The sequence below is a fragment of the Bombina bombina genome, chromosome 1 (genome assembly GCF_027579735.1).
Source record: "Bombina bombina isolate aBomBom1 chromosome 1, aBomBom1.pri, whole genome shotgun sequence".
Taxonomy (NCBI): Eukaryota; Metazoa; Chordata; class Amphibia; order Anura; family Bombinatoridae; genus Bombina; species Bombina bombina.
This window is the reverse complement of record NC_069499.1, coordinates 734,067,806-734,086,719: the sequence shown is the minus strand read 5'-3', so window position 1 is coordinate 734,086,719 and position 18,914 is coordinate 734,067,806. Positions and strand designations below refer to the sequence as shown.

The window sequence follows — 18,914 nt, the reverse complement described above, 5'->3', positions numbered from 1 at the left end:
AGGTTTTTTTCCAGTTCCTGATACTAGGGAATGGAATAGGCTGGGAATTTCTTTTATTCCTTCTTTAAGGTTTTTAAATTGTATCCTTTGCCGGCAGTTAGTTTTAAGTTTTGAGGAAAGATCCCCAAAGTTAATGGGGCTATCTCTACTCTTGCTAAACATACTACTATTCCTATAGAAAATAGTATTTATTATTTTCCTTCAGATGGGAAACTTGTATCTTATTTAAGGAAAATTATTTATTTTCAGGTACTTTTCTTAGACCTGCAATTTATTTGGCTGATGTTGCAACTGCTTCAACTTTCTGGTTGGATACTTTAGTGCAACAAGTATCGGATTGTGATTTGTTTAGCATTGTTAAGTTGATCAACATGCTAATAATTTCATTTGTGTCGTCATTTTTTTTATATTTTCGCAAATGAGGTTTAATCTATGTCTTTAGCTATTTTAGCTAGATGAACTTTGTGACTTAAATCTTGGAATGCTAATTTGATTTCTAAATTCCATATTTCTTTTTTACCAAGGTAATCAATTATTTGGTTCACAATTGGATTCAATTCTTCAACTGTTACTCTGGGGAAGGGTTTTTTTTTTTGCTTCAAGATTGAGTTCTAAGAATAAATCTTAAGCTTATATTAGTTTTTGTTCTTACTAAGGAACGGAATCCTAATTCTTCCCCAAGTAACATGTTTATAATTGGAAGTTTTCTTCATTCTATTTAAGCCATTTAAAAGATCAAAGTCGGCTCCCCAAATTTGCATGTAGGTGTGGTTCTTATTCCAGCTTAGCTGGTAAGGGGCAGGTTAAGACTTTTTTAAAAATTTGTTTGGTTCAATTTGGTCCAAACTCCTTAGATTGGGAGAATAGGATTCAGAGTAAAACCGCCTGTGAGAAGTCTTTTTTTCTCTTACATATTCCAGCTATTTCAGTAAAGGCTCACACTTTCCTGAAGTGTGTTTCAGACCTGTATGTATTGGGTACTTGTGAAGGGCGGCTGGTCACCCGTTGCGGCTCAAGGCGCTGCCCAGACCTGAAGTTTTCTGGGGTATTTATACCAGTTCCATTTTAGGAACAGGGTTTGGGGGTTTTGTTCAAAACTATTCATTGTCCCAAAGATAGAAAATCTTTTTGAATTGTCATATGAGTACCATCTTTTAGAATGGTGTTTATATGGTCTATTCTGCCTTTTGGTCAGCGAAGGCATTATTTGTTTACAATAGATACAATAGATGCATATCTTCATTTTCTGTTTTCATTCAGATTATTTTCATTTTCTGAGATTCTCTTTTTTTGACAAGCATTACCAATTTGTTGCTTTTCCTTCTGGTCTAGCAATAGCTCTAAGAATCTTTTCAAGGGTCTCAGTGTTTCCTTATTTGGACGGTTTTGTGGTACTGGCTCAGTCTTTTCGTTCTGCAGAATCTCATACCATTCAACTTTTGTTGTTTCTTCAAGACATGGTTGGAGGATCTTTTTATCAAAAGCTCCTTGATTCCTCAGATAAGGGTCACCTTTTTTAGGTTTCCAGATAGATTGTGTCAATATCTTTGTCTCTAACAGACAAGTGACAATTATTTCCTTCAGTTGCTATTTGCATGGAAGTTTTAGGTCTTATGGCTGCAGCATTGGATTTGATTCCCTTTGCTCATTTTCATATGAAACCTTTCCAGTTTTTTATGCTGAATTAATGGTGTGGGGATTCTAGGATATCACTTTTTATATATTTGAATCCCAATGTTCAACTATCTTTGACTTGGTGGTTAGATAACCATCATATAGTTTTACGGGTCTCTTCGGTTCATCCAACCTGGACCATGATCACTACAGATGCAAGTCTTTTAGGTTGGGAGGCTGTCTGGGGATCTCTATCAGCACAAGGGGTTTGGAAATCTCAGGAGGCGAGATTACCATTCAATATTTTGGAACTCCGTGCATTTCTCAGAGTTCTTCAGTTTTGGCTTCTTTTTGAAGAGAGAGACGTTTATTGTTTTTCAGACAGACAATGTCACAACTGTGGCATATGTCAATCATCAGGGTGGGACTCTCAGTCCTTAGGCTGTGAAAGAAGTATCTCAGATACTTGCTTGGGCTAAATCCAGCTCCTGTGTAATTTCTGTGGTCCATTTCCCAGGTATAGACAATTGGGAAGCGGTTTATCTCTGTCAATCAAGCTTTACATCCAGGAGAATGGTCTCTTTACCCAGATGTGTTTTTTCAAATTGCTCAGATGTGAGGGCTTCCAGAAATATATCTGATGGCATCTCATCTAAACAAGGAACTTCCCAGGTGCCTTTTCAGGTCCGGGGCTCCTCAGGCAGAAGCAGTGTATGCATTGACACTTCCTTGGAGTTATCAACCTGCCTATATTTTTCCGCCTCTGGTTCTTATTTTAAGAGTGATTTTCAAAATCATCAGGGAGCAATCTTTTGTGCTGCTGGTGGCTCCAGCATGGCCGTACAGGTTGTGGTATATGGTTCTTGTTCGGATGTCCAGTTGCCAATCTTGGTCACTTCTATTAAGGCCAGACCTTATATCTTAACTTTCGTTTTTTCTGTCAGGAACTCAAATTATTAATTTGATGGTATGGAAATTTAACGCTTAGTACTTAGTCATAGAGGTTTCTCTGACTCAGTGATTAATGCCATGTTGCAGGCTCGTAAATCTGTGTCTAGAAAGTTTTATTATCGAGTTTGGAAGACTTGCATCTCATGATGTTCTCATAAATTCTCTTGGCTTTCTTTTAGAATTCCTAGGATTTTATAGTTTCTTCAGGATGGTTTGGATAAGGGTTTTTTGTCTGCAAGTTCATTGAAAGGACAAATCTCTGCTCTTTCTGTGCTGTTTTCACAGAAAAATTTACTAATCTTTCTGATATTCATTGTTTTGTTCAGGCTTTGGTTCGTATCAAGCCTGTCATTAAGCCAATTTCTCCTCCTTGGAGTCTTAATTTGGTTCTGAGGGCTTTACAGGCTCTTCCGTTTGAGCATATGCATTTTTTGGTCATTAAATTTCTTTCATGGAAAGTATTGCTCCTTTTGGCCATCTCTTCTGCTAGAACAGTTTTTGAATTATCTGCTCTTTCTTGTGAGTCTCCTTTTTCTGATTTTTTTTCATCAGGATAAGGTGGTTTTGCTGTCTTCATTTAAATTTTTACCTAAAGTTGTAAATTCTAACAACATTAGTAGAGGAATTATTGTCCCTTCCTTGTGTCCTACTCCTAAGAATTCTTTGGAAAGATCCTTACATTCTTTGGATGTGGTAAGAGTTTTGAAATATTATGTTGAAGCTACTAAGATTTCAGAAAGACTTCTAGTCTATTTTGTTATCTTTTATGGTTTTAGGAAAGGTCAGAAGGCTTCTGCCATTTCTTTGGCATCTTGGTTAAAGCTTTTGATTCATCATGCTTATTTGGAGTCGGGTTAATCACCGCCTCAGAGGATTATGGCTCATTCTACTAGGTCAGTTTCTACTTCCTGGGCTTTTAAGAATAAAGCTTCTGTTGATCAGATTTGCAAAGCAACAACTTTATCTTCTTTGCATACTTTTACTAAATTCTACCATTTTGATGTTTTCTCTTGTTCAGAAGCAGTTTTTGGTAGAATAGTTCTTCAGGCAGCTGTTTCAGTTTGATTCTTCTGCTTATAATTTCAGTTTTTTTCATTATAAAGATTGAAACTTTTGATTTGGGTTGTGGATTAATTTTTCAGCGGAATTGACTGTCTTTATTTTATCCCTCCCTCTCTAGTGACTCTTGCGTGGAAGTTCCACATCTTGGGTATTTCCTATCCCATACGTCACTAGCTCATGGACTCTTGCCAATTACATGAAAGAAAACATAATTTATGTAAGAACGTACCTGATAAATTCATTTCTTTCATATTAGCAAGAGTCCATGAGGCCCACCATTTTCTTGTGGTGGTTATGATTTTTTTGTATAAAGCACAATTATTCCAATTCCTGGTTGATGCTTTCGCTCCTTTCTTATCACCCTACTTCTTGGCTATTCGTTAAACTGAATTGTTGGTGTGGTGGGGGGGCGTATTTATAGGCATTTTGAGGTTTGGGAAACTTTGTACCTTCTGGTAGGAATGTATATCCCATATGTCACTAGCTCATGGACTCTTGCCAATATGAAAGAAATGAATTTATCAGGTAAGTTCTTACATAAATTATGTTTTTTTGGTGGTTATGATTTTTTGTATAAAGCACAATTATTTCCAAATTTTCTTTGTTGATGCTTTCTACTCCTTTCTTTATCACCCCACTGCTTGGTATTCGTTAAACTGAATTGTGGGTGTGGTGAGGGGTATATTTATATGCATTTTGAGGTTTGGGAAACTTTGCCCCTCCTGGTAGGATTGTATATCCTATATGTCACTAGCTCATGGACTCTTGCCAATATGAAAGAAATGAATTTATCAGGTAAGTTCTTACATAAATTATGATTTTGTCCAGAGGATTATCCTTTTCCCCCACACCATCACTTAATAAATTTGAACTAATTAAGGATTTACATTTATTTTGTTGAAAATTAGCTCTTGAAAAGATGTATAATACACATGGGGATAATGCCACTGACGACTTAAGAACTCTCGACATGTTGGTAGAACTATGGAATGAGAGCGAAGAGAGTAATAGCTCTATGAATGAAACTTTCCTTGACAAAAAAATTAGTCTAATTTCATGCCCTCACTTAACAAAACTCCTCAAATAGATGGTGATGAGAGATTTCTTGCAAATCAAAGAAACTAACCATTCGAATATAAAGAAAGAAGAATCCATAGCCCTTAATGAAATCAACTCATGGGATGACATCCTTGTCAAACCATCTGACAAGGCTGGTAACATTGTAATCTAGGACAAGGAGGAATACATTTTAGAGGCCAAAAGACAACTCATGGATATAAAATGTTATAAACATTTATTCTCCAACCCTACCACCCAATTTCTGATGGAATATATGAGTTTAATTGACAACACTAAGTTGAATGGCTTAATTAGCCAGAAAGAATGGCGGTTTTTACATGTAAAAAATCCAAAAATAGCAACATTATACCTTCTTCCTAAAGTTCACGAAAATAAACATAAACCACCGGGAAGACCGATTGTACCCAGTATAGGCAGCTTATGTGAACAGGCAAGCAGATTCTTAGACCTAAGTTTAAGGGAGATTGTATGGTCGCTACCATCATTTACTCGAGATACGATGGACATCCTTAACAAGATAAATGATCTAACTGTTGAACCATAAACCATACTCATAACATGTGACGTTGAATCTTTGTATGCATCAATTAAACACGAATATGGGTGTGAAGCAGTTAAATACTTTCTCAGCATAAAATCTACAGATGAATACAAACGTAATCAATTTATTTTGGATCTTCTAAAATTTGTTCTGAAACACAACTATTTTGTTTTTAACGACAAATTTTATTTGCAAATTCAGGGCACAGCAATGGGCTCATCATGCGCACCAACATACGCAAACATTTATCTAGGTTGGTGGGAAAGAGAGTTGGTTTTTAATGAGGATCTTGCTGTGTACACACAGTACATAAGTCTAAGGTGTAGATACATAGACGACCTGTTTGTGATCTGGACAGGTAGCGAAGATATTTTTTAAGAAATTGAACACCCTTCTTAACTGCAATGATATGAATCTAAGGCTCACATATAACATGAGCAGTGAAAAAGTAGATTTCTTGGACATAATATTCTACAAGGATGATAACAATATGTTGAAAACAGACTTGTATCGAAAAGAGACAGCAACCAATTCAATCTTACAATTTGATAGTTGTAACACTACACAGACAAAGAAGGCAATTCCAACTGGAGAATTCCTAAGAATTAGACGGAACTCTACTGATGAGCCAAAGAGCTTAAATTACATCTGAAAGAAAGGATACACACGTCGGGTGATTTGAGCAGCTTATCAGAGAGCTAGGAGAACCCCTAGAGACCAGCTCTTATACCCTAAGGACAAAAAGAAGACACTGAATGATGAGATAAGATTTGTAACTACATTTAATGGTAGCCATCAAAAAATCAGTAATATAATAAATCAACACTGTGATATACTAAAATCTGATGAAGACATGTCACAATTTATAGGTGATAGAATACAAACTAGTTGGAGAAGAGCACCAACTTTTGGCAATAAATTGGTGAAGATCCACTTTACAATGAAAAAGTCCAACAAAAGAAATATCTGTGGGACCTATATATGCGGTTCGTGCAGCTTTTGCAAATATATTAAGAACAAAAGAAAATTTAATACCTGCACGGGTGAGATAAAAAGGATGCTAGGATTCGCAAATTGCAGAACACGTAACGTAGTGTACTGCCTGCTATGTAAATGTGGATCAAAATACATAGGAATAACGACACAAGAGCTACGTGTCAGATTAGGTGAACACATTAACAGTATCAAAAATTGTGAAAAGGACAAAAAGAAAGAGAAGACATTAACTGCCGTCGTACGGCATTATCTTAGGAAACATGGCAATAAACCAGAAATTAAAATCTGTGTCCTACAAGTAATTGAAACTGGTATCAGAGGTGGAGATGTTGAGATCTTGCAAGCTGAATGCAGGTGGATTTTTTGGTTTAATACTTTAACAACTAATGGGTTAAATGAACAGGATGGTTTTGGCTTATACCTTTGAGAATCTCTGAGATACTGGTTTGTTTTGTCTTATTAGGATTCCATATTTGATGGTTGACAGTCACAACTCGATAATAGATAGCCTTAGGGATATCTGATTAATATGCACAATTACTTGCTTTACCTGGTCATTAACTTATAATTGATGTTTGCCAGTCATAATTTGACAATTTTTGAAGTGCAATGGTTCTCTTACTATATGAGACTTTCTCTGTACATCTCTAACCAATTTGTTCTATTTTAAATATAACTGTCATAGCATGTACATCCAATTTTCCATTTAATCCTATGAATGATAGGCGTTCTCATTACGATATATATCATCATATATATTTTTATTAAAGTGAAACCGAGATATATAATAGAATATCAATCCAATACATGTAGACCTATCAAAAAAAATAACGGGATACCCTCTCCTGTTTTACACAATATCACTCCGTGACTGTTTTTACTGGTTATTAAAATCATTTCATGGTGTTTTATATGATCTCTTGATAGAGGATATAAGTATATTCCTTTACCACTTAATGTTTTAAGGGTTAATCGCTTGTTGGAAACTGAATTGTCTTATAATCCCAATTGCTTTTTTCATGTGAAGCCTTAAGAGATCTTACAATAATATACACAAGCTCATGTCAATTATTTAATATATTAAAAACGGGATCGATTTTGGATCAATAAACCGCTATTTAAATCCTATACTCTGGACTTTTGGCCATATATCGCCATAAGTCTTGTGGTATCAGCTAATATATGCGACTAATAGACTAATCTTAGTTTTTAGCATATTCCTACATTGTGTTTCTTTCAATATGCTATTTGGATCCAAAAGCAGTAAATAATTCTTTATTATAATATTTTTTTATTATATACAACATATTTGGTGTTGAAACAAATTCCATCTGCTATCACTCCGTAAATCTATCTGAAAACGAGCCTCGTTCGTAATAGATTTTAAGAATTACGAATTATAATAAGCAATGAAATATACCAGACACAGTTTAGATGTGGCAACACGTCAGTAATGTTTACACGGATCGGCCAGTGACGTCACTCCATGTGACTTGCTCTCATCCAGTGACGAGAGGACTAACGCTATTGGACACATTCAGGGGTGTGTAACGATTCATGCCCCTGATTGGTTCACAATTATCCTTTTAAATAGGAAGGCCATACCAAGTCTGGTAAGCCTTTGATAAAGCCGGTTGCGGCGAAATGCGCATCAGGCGTTTTTGAGACCAGCTACACCTAATTTTTTATTGACTTATTAATGGATTAGCAGTTAACAAATATTGATTCAATATATTGACTCCTAGTAACACTTTTATCGTTGGGACCTCTGTGTCTGATTGTTTGAACTAATTGTCAGCCCTGTCACCACCCTTAGTTTGGCGTCCACTTCTCCAGTATTGTACTTAGGTAGTGTTAATGTGTTGAGGGTCAATCCCCTTTTTGCAGATAGTTTTTGTACAATCAGTGAGCCTTTTCTAGTGTACGTCACACTGAACCTGCTTGACCCTTCATTTTTGTGTTATTAATTGGTGTTGTCATTATATAACAATATACAGTTGATTTTGATAGTTAATTGCTAACCCTCATACAGTTTTGCTGGGACCTATCCCCTTTATTAGTACATGGTGTGCTGGTACTCTGTCTCTCAGTTTTTAATTCAAGTTTTATACATCCACTACACTGTTAGACCCTATATTAATTGTATACATTAATAAATAAGTTTTAATCACAATGTTTAACCTCTTGGCAACCTTCCTGCCTAACAATTGTTATTGTTAAACTAACAGTAATTATTCTCCTTGAGTGCTCTATTTATGCCCACCTTTCTCTTTAAATTTATTTAACATTTATTACATATCCTTAAAATTTTAAGTGAACTGGTTCAGTACCTTTCAATATTAAAAATGTTAATATGCCCTTTTTCAGTAGGCTAGTTTACGGCATATCCCTTTAAACTATTGTGAAATCTGCTATATCTATCTTCATGAAAATTGGCATTATCACTTACATATCCTTTATTTTTGTAAAGAGGCAGACTAAGGTTTTTAAATATTTCATGTTTAAAAAGGGACAGGGTACTGTAAAATAGTTTTTCTTTGTGTTCCTTTGAATTTATTTTTGTAAATTAAATCGCTAGATTTGCCTTTTGAACCCACAACCCATCAAAACAGACTGAACAGCTTGCAGAGAGATCAGACATATCTTATCTTATCACTAAAAATCCTTACATTTGATGTCTCTGTTTGTATACAATACTTAGCAGCATTTTAAATGATTAATCTAGAACATTATCTCTTTCACACCCCTTTGAGAGCTTGGGTTCTCCTGATGGCTGTGTTTACATAGCTTGTTTATAGTCAATCCTTTAAAAGGACAGTCTATTAAAAATTAAACTTTCATGATTCAGATAGAGCATGCTATTGTAAGCAACTTTCTAATTTACTCCTATTATTATTTTTCCTTTGTTCTCTTGGTATCTATATTTGAAAAAGCAGTAATGTAATCATAGGAGCCGGCCCAATTTTGGCTCAGCACCTGGGCAGCGCTTTCTGGTTGGTGTCTAAATGTAGCCACCAATCAGCAAGCACTACACAGGTGCTAAACCAAAAATCAGCCGGCTCCTAAGCTTATATTCAAATAAAGATACCAAGAGAACGATCAAAAATTGATAATAGGAGTAAATTAGAAAGTTGCTTTAAATTGCCTGCTCTATCTGAATCATGAAAGTTTAATTTTGACTAGACTGTCCCTTTAAGTATTGAAGATAAAGCAGTCAACATTTGCTATTTTAAATGACAACATAAAGGTAATATAGCTATTTGTGGACAGTTTAATACACTCCATTGTTTAAAATTGATTATTAGGAATATGTTAAAGAACTTAAAGACAAGATAAAGTTTTAATACACTTTCCCTTTAAGTGGTGAATTTACACTAATACTTGCTCATACACAGTAGAATAAAACGGTATTAATTTTGTGAACATGTGCCTTTTACATGATCTACTGCAGAGTGATATAATATTTTAAATAGACTATATTTGATGTACAGTCTTCAATCTTTGAAGCTATGTTTGTTTTAGAAACTATGGTGACTTTTTTTTTCATTTTAGGAGTTTAGTCCAGCTTTTAGTTTGGGGTACTGGCCTGGTAAAAAAAAAAAAAATATCAGTCTAGATGTTTTATATGTCCTCTAAATGGAGATGTATTAAAAGTATAGAGAGAAAGTAGCATTGCTATGCTTAAAATACCTTTTAAAATATCAAATATTGTGGTTTCTTTTTGAGAAATGCATGGTTGAAACACAGAACATATGTTTTGGAGAGACATATATGGAGTGCATAGATAGGATCCCCCTTACCACTAGGGATGGGCGAATGTTTCACAATTTTAACACACTCGTTTGTTCAAATCGAACATTCAAATAACATTCTAACATTCGATTTTCGAATGTTCGGTTTCGAATTTTACGATTACATTCGAAAATATTATTTTCGAAAAATTCGAATTTAGATTGTAATAGTATTTCCAATGCTTTTTCTTTAAATGTAATCGAATTATGCAATACGTGTATTCGAATTCGAAAAAATCGAATTTAGATTGTAATAGTATTTTTAATGCTTTTTCTTTAAATGTAATATTCGAATTCGAAAAATTCTAATTTATATTCGAATTCGAAAAATTCTAATTTATATGTTTGTAATAGTATTTCTAATGCTTTCTTTAAATGTAATATTCAAATTATGCAATATTCTATATGGAAACATTCGAAATTATATATTTGTATCTATTATGTATCAATTTACTAGATTCCTGCCCTACCACATGAACTATTGAACTTCTGAATAGTATTTGTTAAATAGAATGTTAAATTCGAAATTTCGAATGTGGACATTCGATATAATTATAAACATTCAAATTCGAAAGTGACATTCAAAAACTGTAAATAACATTCGATTTTCGAATTTTTAAGAATATTCGTTCTTATCGACATTCGGATTTAGAATTCGAATTTCGGTAATAACATTCATTCTACATTCGAAATTCGAAAATTTACACATTCGCCCATCCCTACTTACCACCCAACCTCCCTGAGCCCCCCCCCCAAACAGCTCTCTAACCCTCCCCTCTCTCACTATTTGCCGCCATTTTGGGTACTGGCAGCTGCAAAAAAATTTGCCTTTTTTTTTCATCTGATTAATCTTTTTCTGTAGCTGCCCCCCCTCAATACCCTACCCACTCCAAGATCCCTTTCCCAACATTAGATCCCCCACCGGCCGGAAGATCTGAGCAATGGGTCGCCCACCCACCTCCCTGCAATGGCTCCCACCCATTAACGATCAGCACCATCGCTGGCCGATGCAGTGAGGGCCACAGAGTGTCTCTCACTTCATTGGATGCTTAAAAAAGGGTATTGCAGGATGCCTCAATATCGAGGCATCACTGCAATACCCTAAAAGTGTCTGGAAGCGATCGCATCCAGCGCTCCAAACCCCTGAGGACGTACAGGTTACGTCCTTGGTTATTAAGTGACAGTTTTTGTAGGACGTACCCTGTACGTCCTTGGTCCTTAAGGGGTTAAAACAGGGCTCAACAAATGGCTCTTATAATTTTACCTCTGGCTCCTAACTTTTTGGGTTATTCTCCGTATAGCTATATACAAATCCAACTGTCTGGTTCCTAAAAATATGCCTGGCTCCTAATGTTAACTGCAGGGTGAATTTGATTTAAATCACTTGTCAGTAATATATATATCATTAGATATGCATACATAGATCATTAAAATGAATAGGTTAATCATTTATAACTTTTCAGTTGTACTTTATTGGAAGGAAAATGATTACCTTAACAACTTAAATCATTTTATTTAACTAAAGACAAGAAAATCTAATTTGCTTCATTCTTTTGGTATACTTTGTTGAAGAAGCAGGAATTTACTACTGGGAGCTAGTTAATGCATTGGGTGAGCCAATAACATGAGGCATATATGTGCAGCCACCAATCAGCAGCTCGAGAGACTACCTATTTATGCTTTACAACAAAAGACCAAAATAAGTTAGATAACAGAAGTAAATTGGAAAGTTGTTAATGACATGCTCTATCTGAGTTAGAGAAAATATTTGGGTTTCATGTCCCTTTAATAATTTAAATGGTTTTAATTAACTAAAACAATAACATATTTCATTTTTAATTCATGACCCTCCCGCCTCACACTTAGGTCCTTGTACAGTTCGATTCTACTCCAATTTTCTATTTATTGAGCGAACATGCAATTTTGATCAATTTTCCTATTTACATATCTTATTTAATTTGCTTCGCTCTGTTGGTATCAGTTGTTGAAAAGTGTGCATAGGTAGGCTCAGAAGCAATGTACTAATGTGAGCCAGCTACTTGTCACTGTCTCGCCCAATGTGTTCAGCTAGGCCCCAGTACAGCATTGCTCCCCTTCAACAAAGGATACCAAGAGAATGAAGCAGTTTTAGAAGAGAAGTGAATCTGAAAAGTGTATGCTCTAGCTCCAGTTTTCCTTCATGATGTCCCTTTAAGGTCTATTTCTCAACTCTGTATTTTTGTTTTATAACATTTTTGCTGTGAAGAGGGGACATGTTATTTCTGCAGATACAAATTCACAGTTTTGAGACCTACATAACCAATAATATGTGATAATATCTCTAAAATAGTAAAATTGTCCAAAATAATCTGACAGAAACCTCTGGGAGAGTAAAAATTAATCTATACTTCAAGATGAATTACCTTTAAATTATAAATAGAAACTATCTTTAGATTTTTTTTATTTAAATCATTGATTTTTAATTTACCCTGGTAAACTGTGAGTTAATTTGTGCCTGCATGCAGCATTTTGTGGGTAGACATTGCAGAGTTTTGAATGCCATTTAAAGGGACATGACACCCACTTTTTGTTTTTATTATTATTTGTAGAAAGAACATGAGATTTTTTTTTTTAATAACTTTCCAATTGATTTCTGTTTTTTCTTGTGGTATCTTTTGTTGAAAAGCAAACCTTAGCACATACAGATATTTAAATATAGATTATATATATATATATATATATATATATATATATATATATATATGTGTGTGTGTATTGTATTATATAATATAATTCTTTTTTTTTTTTTTTTTCAATTTTAGCAACTGTGGAATGTTATAATCCAAGAACAAATGAATGGAGTTATGTCGCGAAGATGAGTGAGCCCCATTATGGCCATGCTGGTACTGTGTTTGGTGGACTGATGTATATTTCAGGTAAAGCTTGTTTGTATTTTCCTTTATTTGTTTGTGACTCTTTGTTATTAGGTTATACCAAGAACATCTATTCTTATTTCCTGAAATGTTTTATATATGTGAACAAAGTGTCCCATTTTCTAGGACCTACAATATTGTAGTTGTTTTAGAAGCAAATAGTTTTGACCAATTTGAAAGCAAGTTTAGTTGTAGACCGTGTTATCATATTCCATGACAGTTTTTGATGTATGCTACTGTTATGTGTTTAGCTTTTGCTGTATTTATTTTATAATGCACAAAATATGAATTTACAGTTTTTATGTTCGATTCAAACCTAGCTAAATAGAATAATTAGTGCATTACTCGGGTACAAGAATTCCTTAGACTGAACATAAATTTATTCAGATATAACATAAGCACACATATTTTACGGATGTGCAAGCAGTTTAACCAATGTATTTTGACACCATTAAATTCTCACTACAACGCTCGAGAAGAAATAAAGGAAGAAAACATAAAAAAAAGTCCTATGAATACTATATTGGTGGCATCTTTTGTAGATATCAGATTTCTGGAAGCTTTGTCAGTCCAGCAACAGTCACGTGATACATATGAATTATTGCTCTAATTATAATATTGACAGAACATGAATTATCTCCTTAGAAAACTATTCGAAATATGTTAAAACTTAACGAAACAACTAAAAAAACATCTCTAGTGTAAGTGGTAAATGGAACCAGTACTGAACTAGTTAGCTACGGTTGTCCTATTATTATACCACCATAGTGTAAATAAAAAAAGTCCCTGAACATTACACTTATTAGTGACTGTCTGAAATACAGTATAGGGAATGGCCAATGCCTAACCATAGTGGTGGTAAAAATGATAATTATTAAAACTATTTAGGTCCGTGCAGTCACTGTACTGAAAATAAACCATACGTCAAAAAAACACTATAAATAATATAAAAGCAAATAGAGAAAGTGGCCACAGGCAATACAGTCTGACATGTGTTCCTCTGTTTAGCATTACCGCCTTCGGAAAGAGAGAGATGTATTAAATTGATAGCGGGAGTTTTTTGGGGGGGTTTTACATTTTAAAAAGTCATCTTTTTTTTTTCTCAGAAATTTACATGAAATTCATAAATTTTCACTTTTAACATACGTAGAAATTTGTATCCCTAAAATACGAAAAAGTTACTGTACTATTTTCAAACTAGAAGAAGAAATAACTGCTCCCTTCTCACTAACTGCGCTTCTGCATTGTCCAGTTAAGAATATGCCTAGTAATATTACTGCTTTAAAGGGACACTGAACCCAAATTTTTTCTATCTTAATTCAGATAGAGCATGCAATTTTAAGCAACTTTCTAATTTACTCCTATTATCAAAATCTTTTCATTCGCTTGGTATCTTTATTTGAAATGCAAGAATATAAGTTTAGATGCCGGCCCATTTTTGGTGAACACACTGTGTTGTTCTTGCTGATTGGTGGGTAAAGTCTCCTACCAATAAACAAGTGCTTTCCATGGTTCTGAACAAAAAATAGCTTTGATGCCTTCTTTTTCAAATAAAGAAAGCAAGAGAACGAAGAAAGATTGATAATAGGAGAAAATTAGAAAGTTGTTTAAAATGGCATGCTCTATCTTAATCACAAAAGAAAAAGAATTGGGTTCAGTGTCCCTTTAATCACATTTTAAAATATTAATAATACTTGGCAGAAGGCCTGTCTTGAATTTGGCTGCAATCCAAAATATTTGAAATACCTACCTTTTTAGTAGGGAATATGATTTTTTTGCTCTATTGTCACCAAGGGTCTTCTCGTTTTGGTCAAAGCTCGGTCTAAGATAAATCTATCAAATTAAGCATACATCCACCAATATCTTGAAATCCTTTCAAGCTTTAAAAAAAACGCAATATTCCAAATATACACTTCTATGCATATCTACAAGCTAGAAGTTATCTACAGGAATTGCTGCGCTTTAATAATGTGTGTGATCTTGGCGAACTGGGTCAAGTATTAGTTATGAAATAGGGAAACACTTTATCTCTTACATATCTAAAATCCTACTTTTTAAAAGAAGTCAGATGCATTTACAAGTACTTTTGCAGATGTGGCAGAACAGGATACCAGAAGTAGACTCCTCGAGAATTAAATTACGTTTTATGAAAATTTGCAGAACTACTAGATGAATTAGCTGGAAGGAGTCGCAGTGCAAACTTGTAAACACCTATGTTCATTTAAAAAGGAGAATAAGCGCAACTGGAAACGGTTTTAAATGTGCACACCCTAATGTAGGCCTGTTACATTGTCTTTGGGTGTGCCCAAAAATTTCTAGTTTTTGGCGCAAAGTAAATTTTTGGATAAGTAAGTTTATCCTCCATAAAATTAAATTAGAATTTTGCAAAAATCATGCTTCTTGTTAGCGGTGATACTGAATCAATGTCAAAACACTGCTATTTTAGTTGCACATCATTTGATTTTTCGATTCTAGAAATCACAGTTGTTAATCATTAAAGTTTTTAATGATTTTTCTAGTAGGATTAAACTACAAATAATTATTGATCAATATGAGTCAGACAAAGCTTCAGAGATGCATATCCAAAAAAAAAAAAAATGGAAAGAACTTAATTCTTTCATATTCTCTTGCAGAACAAAAACAGATCATTGCCCCTTTTTGTAATGACGGATATTTTAGAACTAAAGTGTATTTAGATGTCTTTCGATAATCCTGTTTGGATTAATAGATAATATTCATAAAGAAGGCCATTGTGTACCTCTTGTGGAGTGGGGGAGTTATTTTTAATTTATTTTTAAAGGGGGAGGTAGGTTGTGGTTTTTTTTTTGGGGGGGGGGAGATTTAGGTAATATAGTACAGATTTCAGTTATAATGTACATTTGAGTCAACAATGCTTCTCTGTTTTCTAGGACTGTTTCATTAGGTATGTCTCTTGGCAGTTGGTGTCAGATTTATACACCACCTATTGTGGTGGTATTTTGTATGTGGATATGCTTGATGAAATTGTCCTGTAAGACAGTAAAATGTGTTGCTTCAAACTTATATTGGAAATTTTAAATCTTTAAATCTTTGTAGTTGATTCTTTAAAATTGGCAAAAAATAATAAATATATATATATATATATATATATATATATATATATACACAAAAGAAAACAGAATAGCACTCCACAGGTCTTTCTTTCAAATAAAGTAGTCACTTTAATAGTGAACGTTTTTGGGTCACAAAGCACCCGTCCTCGGACTTACAAAAAACCCCGAAAACGTTCACTATTAAAGTGACTACTTTATTTGAAAGAAGGACCTGTGGAGTGCTATTCTGTTTTCTTTTGTGTAGTTTATCTTGATCAGCACCCAAGGCTTCTATTTATTCTGTATCTGGAGTGCACTTATATATATATATATATATATATATATATATATATATATATATATATATATATATATATATATATATATATATATATATATATATATATATATATATATATACACACACACACTCATCTTTTTTTACTGTTGGTTGACAGACTAATGCTACATTTTTATATAAAATTTAGCATTTTGACCCCCCTCAGAAGGTACTTTGTTGGTGAAGAGGCATCTTTCTATAAAGGGTTGGCTTGATATTTACCCATTGGTAAGGAATAATCTTGTGGTGTCAATCAGAACATGAACAAAATCATTATATAGCAACTTGAAAAATATAAGTGGGGCTGTTTTATTTTCGTTTTCTTTGTTCTTCTTATTTTGTCTCTTTAAAAGCTTGTGATATAAAATGAGACTGTTGTGTTAATTTAAATGTTTTAAACCAGACTAGATTTCCAACTTTGAATTTGACACAACATTATGATTTTTGTTTTCAGGGGGAATCACCCATGACACTTTCCAGAAGGAACTTATGTGTTTTGACCCGGATACTGATAAATGGACCCAGAAAGCTCCTATGACCACAGTTCGAGGATTACATTGTATGTGCACTGTTGGAGACAAACTTTATGTTATTGGCGGAAATCACTTTAGAGGAACTAGTGATTATGATGATGTTCTAAGTTGTGAATACTACTCTCCATCGCTAGACCAGTGGATTCCAATTGCTGCAATGTTACGTGGACAAAGTGATGTTGGAGTGGCAGTGTTTGAAAATAAAATTTACGTGGTTGGTGGATATTCTTGGAACAACCGATGCATGGTTGAAATAGTACAGAAATATGACCCTGAGAAGGATGAATGGCATAAAGTTTTTGACCTCCCAGAATCCCTTGGAGGCATTCGAGCTTGTACTCTTACAGTTTTTCCACCTGAGGACAACAGTGATTCTCCATCTAGGGAATCTCCTCTTTCAGCTCCTTGAAGATACATAGTTGCCTAAAGATGTTGTCTTAGAGCTGTTTTATTATTAATTTGTAATCTCCCTACAGTTCTACAATAAGAAGATTGGCCAGCAAGGGATGGGCAAAGTTACTCTAATAAAGACTATGTTGAACAATTTAATTTGGCTTAGGTTATTTATATAAAAAAATGAAATGGTGAAATGTATTTAAAGATGGCCAAATATTAAGCAAAAACTAGTCTTCTAAAGATTGCAGTTAGGTACGTATTTAATTCTGGTGTTTGAGATTCCTTGGTTTATAAACTTCATTTAAGAAGAAGGCACATTGTGGCTGTTTTACAGCTGTGTAAAACATATTATTTTTCCTGACTGCTAATGAGGAAATATACTTTTCAATTTCAAATTGGGGGGGGGGATGGTCGTATATCATTAAAATGTCTGCTGACATCTATTTAAGCACTTCATTAAATGTGTCCTTTTTTAAAATCTCAAGGTTTTTCCTGTCAGATTATGCAAATCTGCTATTTGAAATGTGGATCCTTTTTGACATTTCTCAATAAACTGTTTCTGAAGCAATTGCATCTCACACTTTGTTTTACATATTCTATTTATTGTTTCAGTTTATATTTAATAAAGCCATTCTTTTAATGCTGTGTGTTTAGGTGCAAAAACTACTGTAAAAAAATATATATTCAGTTTTATGAAATGCCTGAATCCCAATAATTCTGCTGGATAAGGGCTAGACATGACTGGAACAAATCTGACCAAATAGCTTCCAGTGAAAATATTTACCACACTTCCTTCTTACATGTCGAAATAACTTAAATATAATTTTGTAAATATACAGTTTCAGTTATTTAGCACAAAATGCAGCTGGAACAGGAACAACTGCTATTACTGAGTGAGCTGACACCATGTTTTATTTTCCTTTGTTCAATAAAACTTTTAAATTCAATTATTGAGAGATCCTTCATTAATATTACTATTTTCTTCTGTCGCAATGTTGCCTAGATACAAACTTTGCCTGTATATTTGTGGTTTGCTCGCTAGGAGAATGATGTACAAATGGGTACAGTGACCTACATTTGAGATTTTTTTTTATGTACTGAGCAGCTAGAAAGACTGCAGTATGCAGTACAAAGAACCGTCTCTGCAAGACTGCAAGATGATCCAATATTCTGTATTGAGCAGGCAAAGATATCACATTTCTTATGACCACAGTGCATGTATCATTCTTATTTGCTATTAAAATACTTGAGGTAATGCTTATAATAATGAATTTGACGTTACTACTTTTGTATCATTTTTATTTCAAATATTAGATCCAGCCAGACTATTAAGAAACCAGCAAAGGTTATATGTAAATTTGGTATCTGCATTTGACTAGAATTTAGATCGCTTAATGGGATTAATTTAATTATTTCAAAATCTAATTTCAATTTACATTTATTATTTATTTTGCTTTCTATTATAAATTAGCCTTGAGAATTCTGCATGTTCCTAGAGGCTGGAAGTCAAATTTTGTATGACCCAAATTACCTGAATCAGTTTATATATGATATAGTAGTTTTATTTAACCCTATTACAGCTTGGACTACTTAAAAACAAGGGCTATACGATACTATTTGATTTGCA

The 18,914-nt window shown here is 33.9% G+C and overlaps 1 protein-coding gene across 2 annotated transcripts in view; it reads left to right on the top strand.

Moving 5' to 3' along the window:
- The window catches only part of LOC128645919 (kelch-like protein 13), a 370,359-nt gene extending 352,125 nt beyond the window's left edge, over window positions 1-18,234 (top strand). For both annotated transcript variants that reach the window (XM_053699248.1, XM_053699247.1), the window contains 2 exons: window positions 12,837-12,950; window positions 16,813-18,234. In XM_053699248.1, coding sequence (XP_053555223.1) covers window positions 12,837-12,950; window positions 16,813-17,300 — 602 coding nt within the window. In that variant the 3' untranslated portion in view covers window positions 17,301-18,234. The remainder of the gene's footprint in view (window positions 1-12,836; window positions 12,951-16,812) is intronic.
- The last annotated feature ends 680 nt before the right edge of the window (window positions 18,235-18,914 follow it).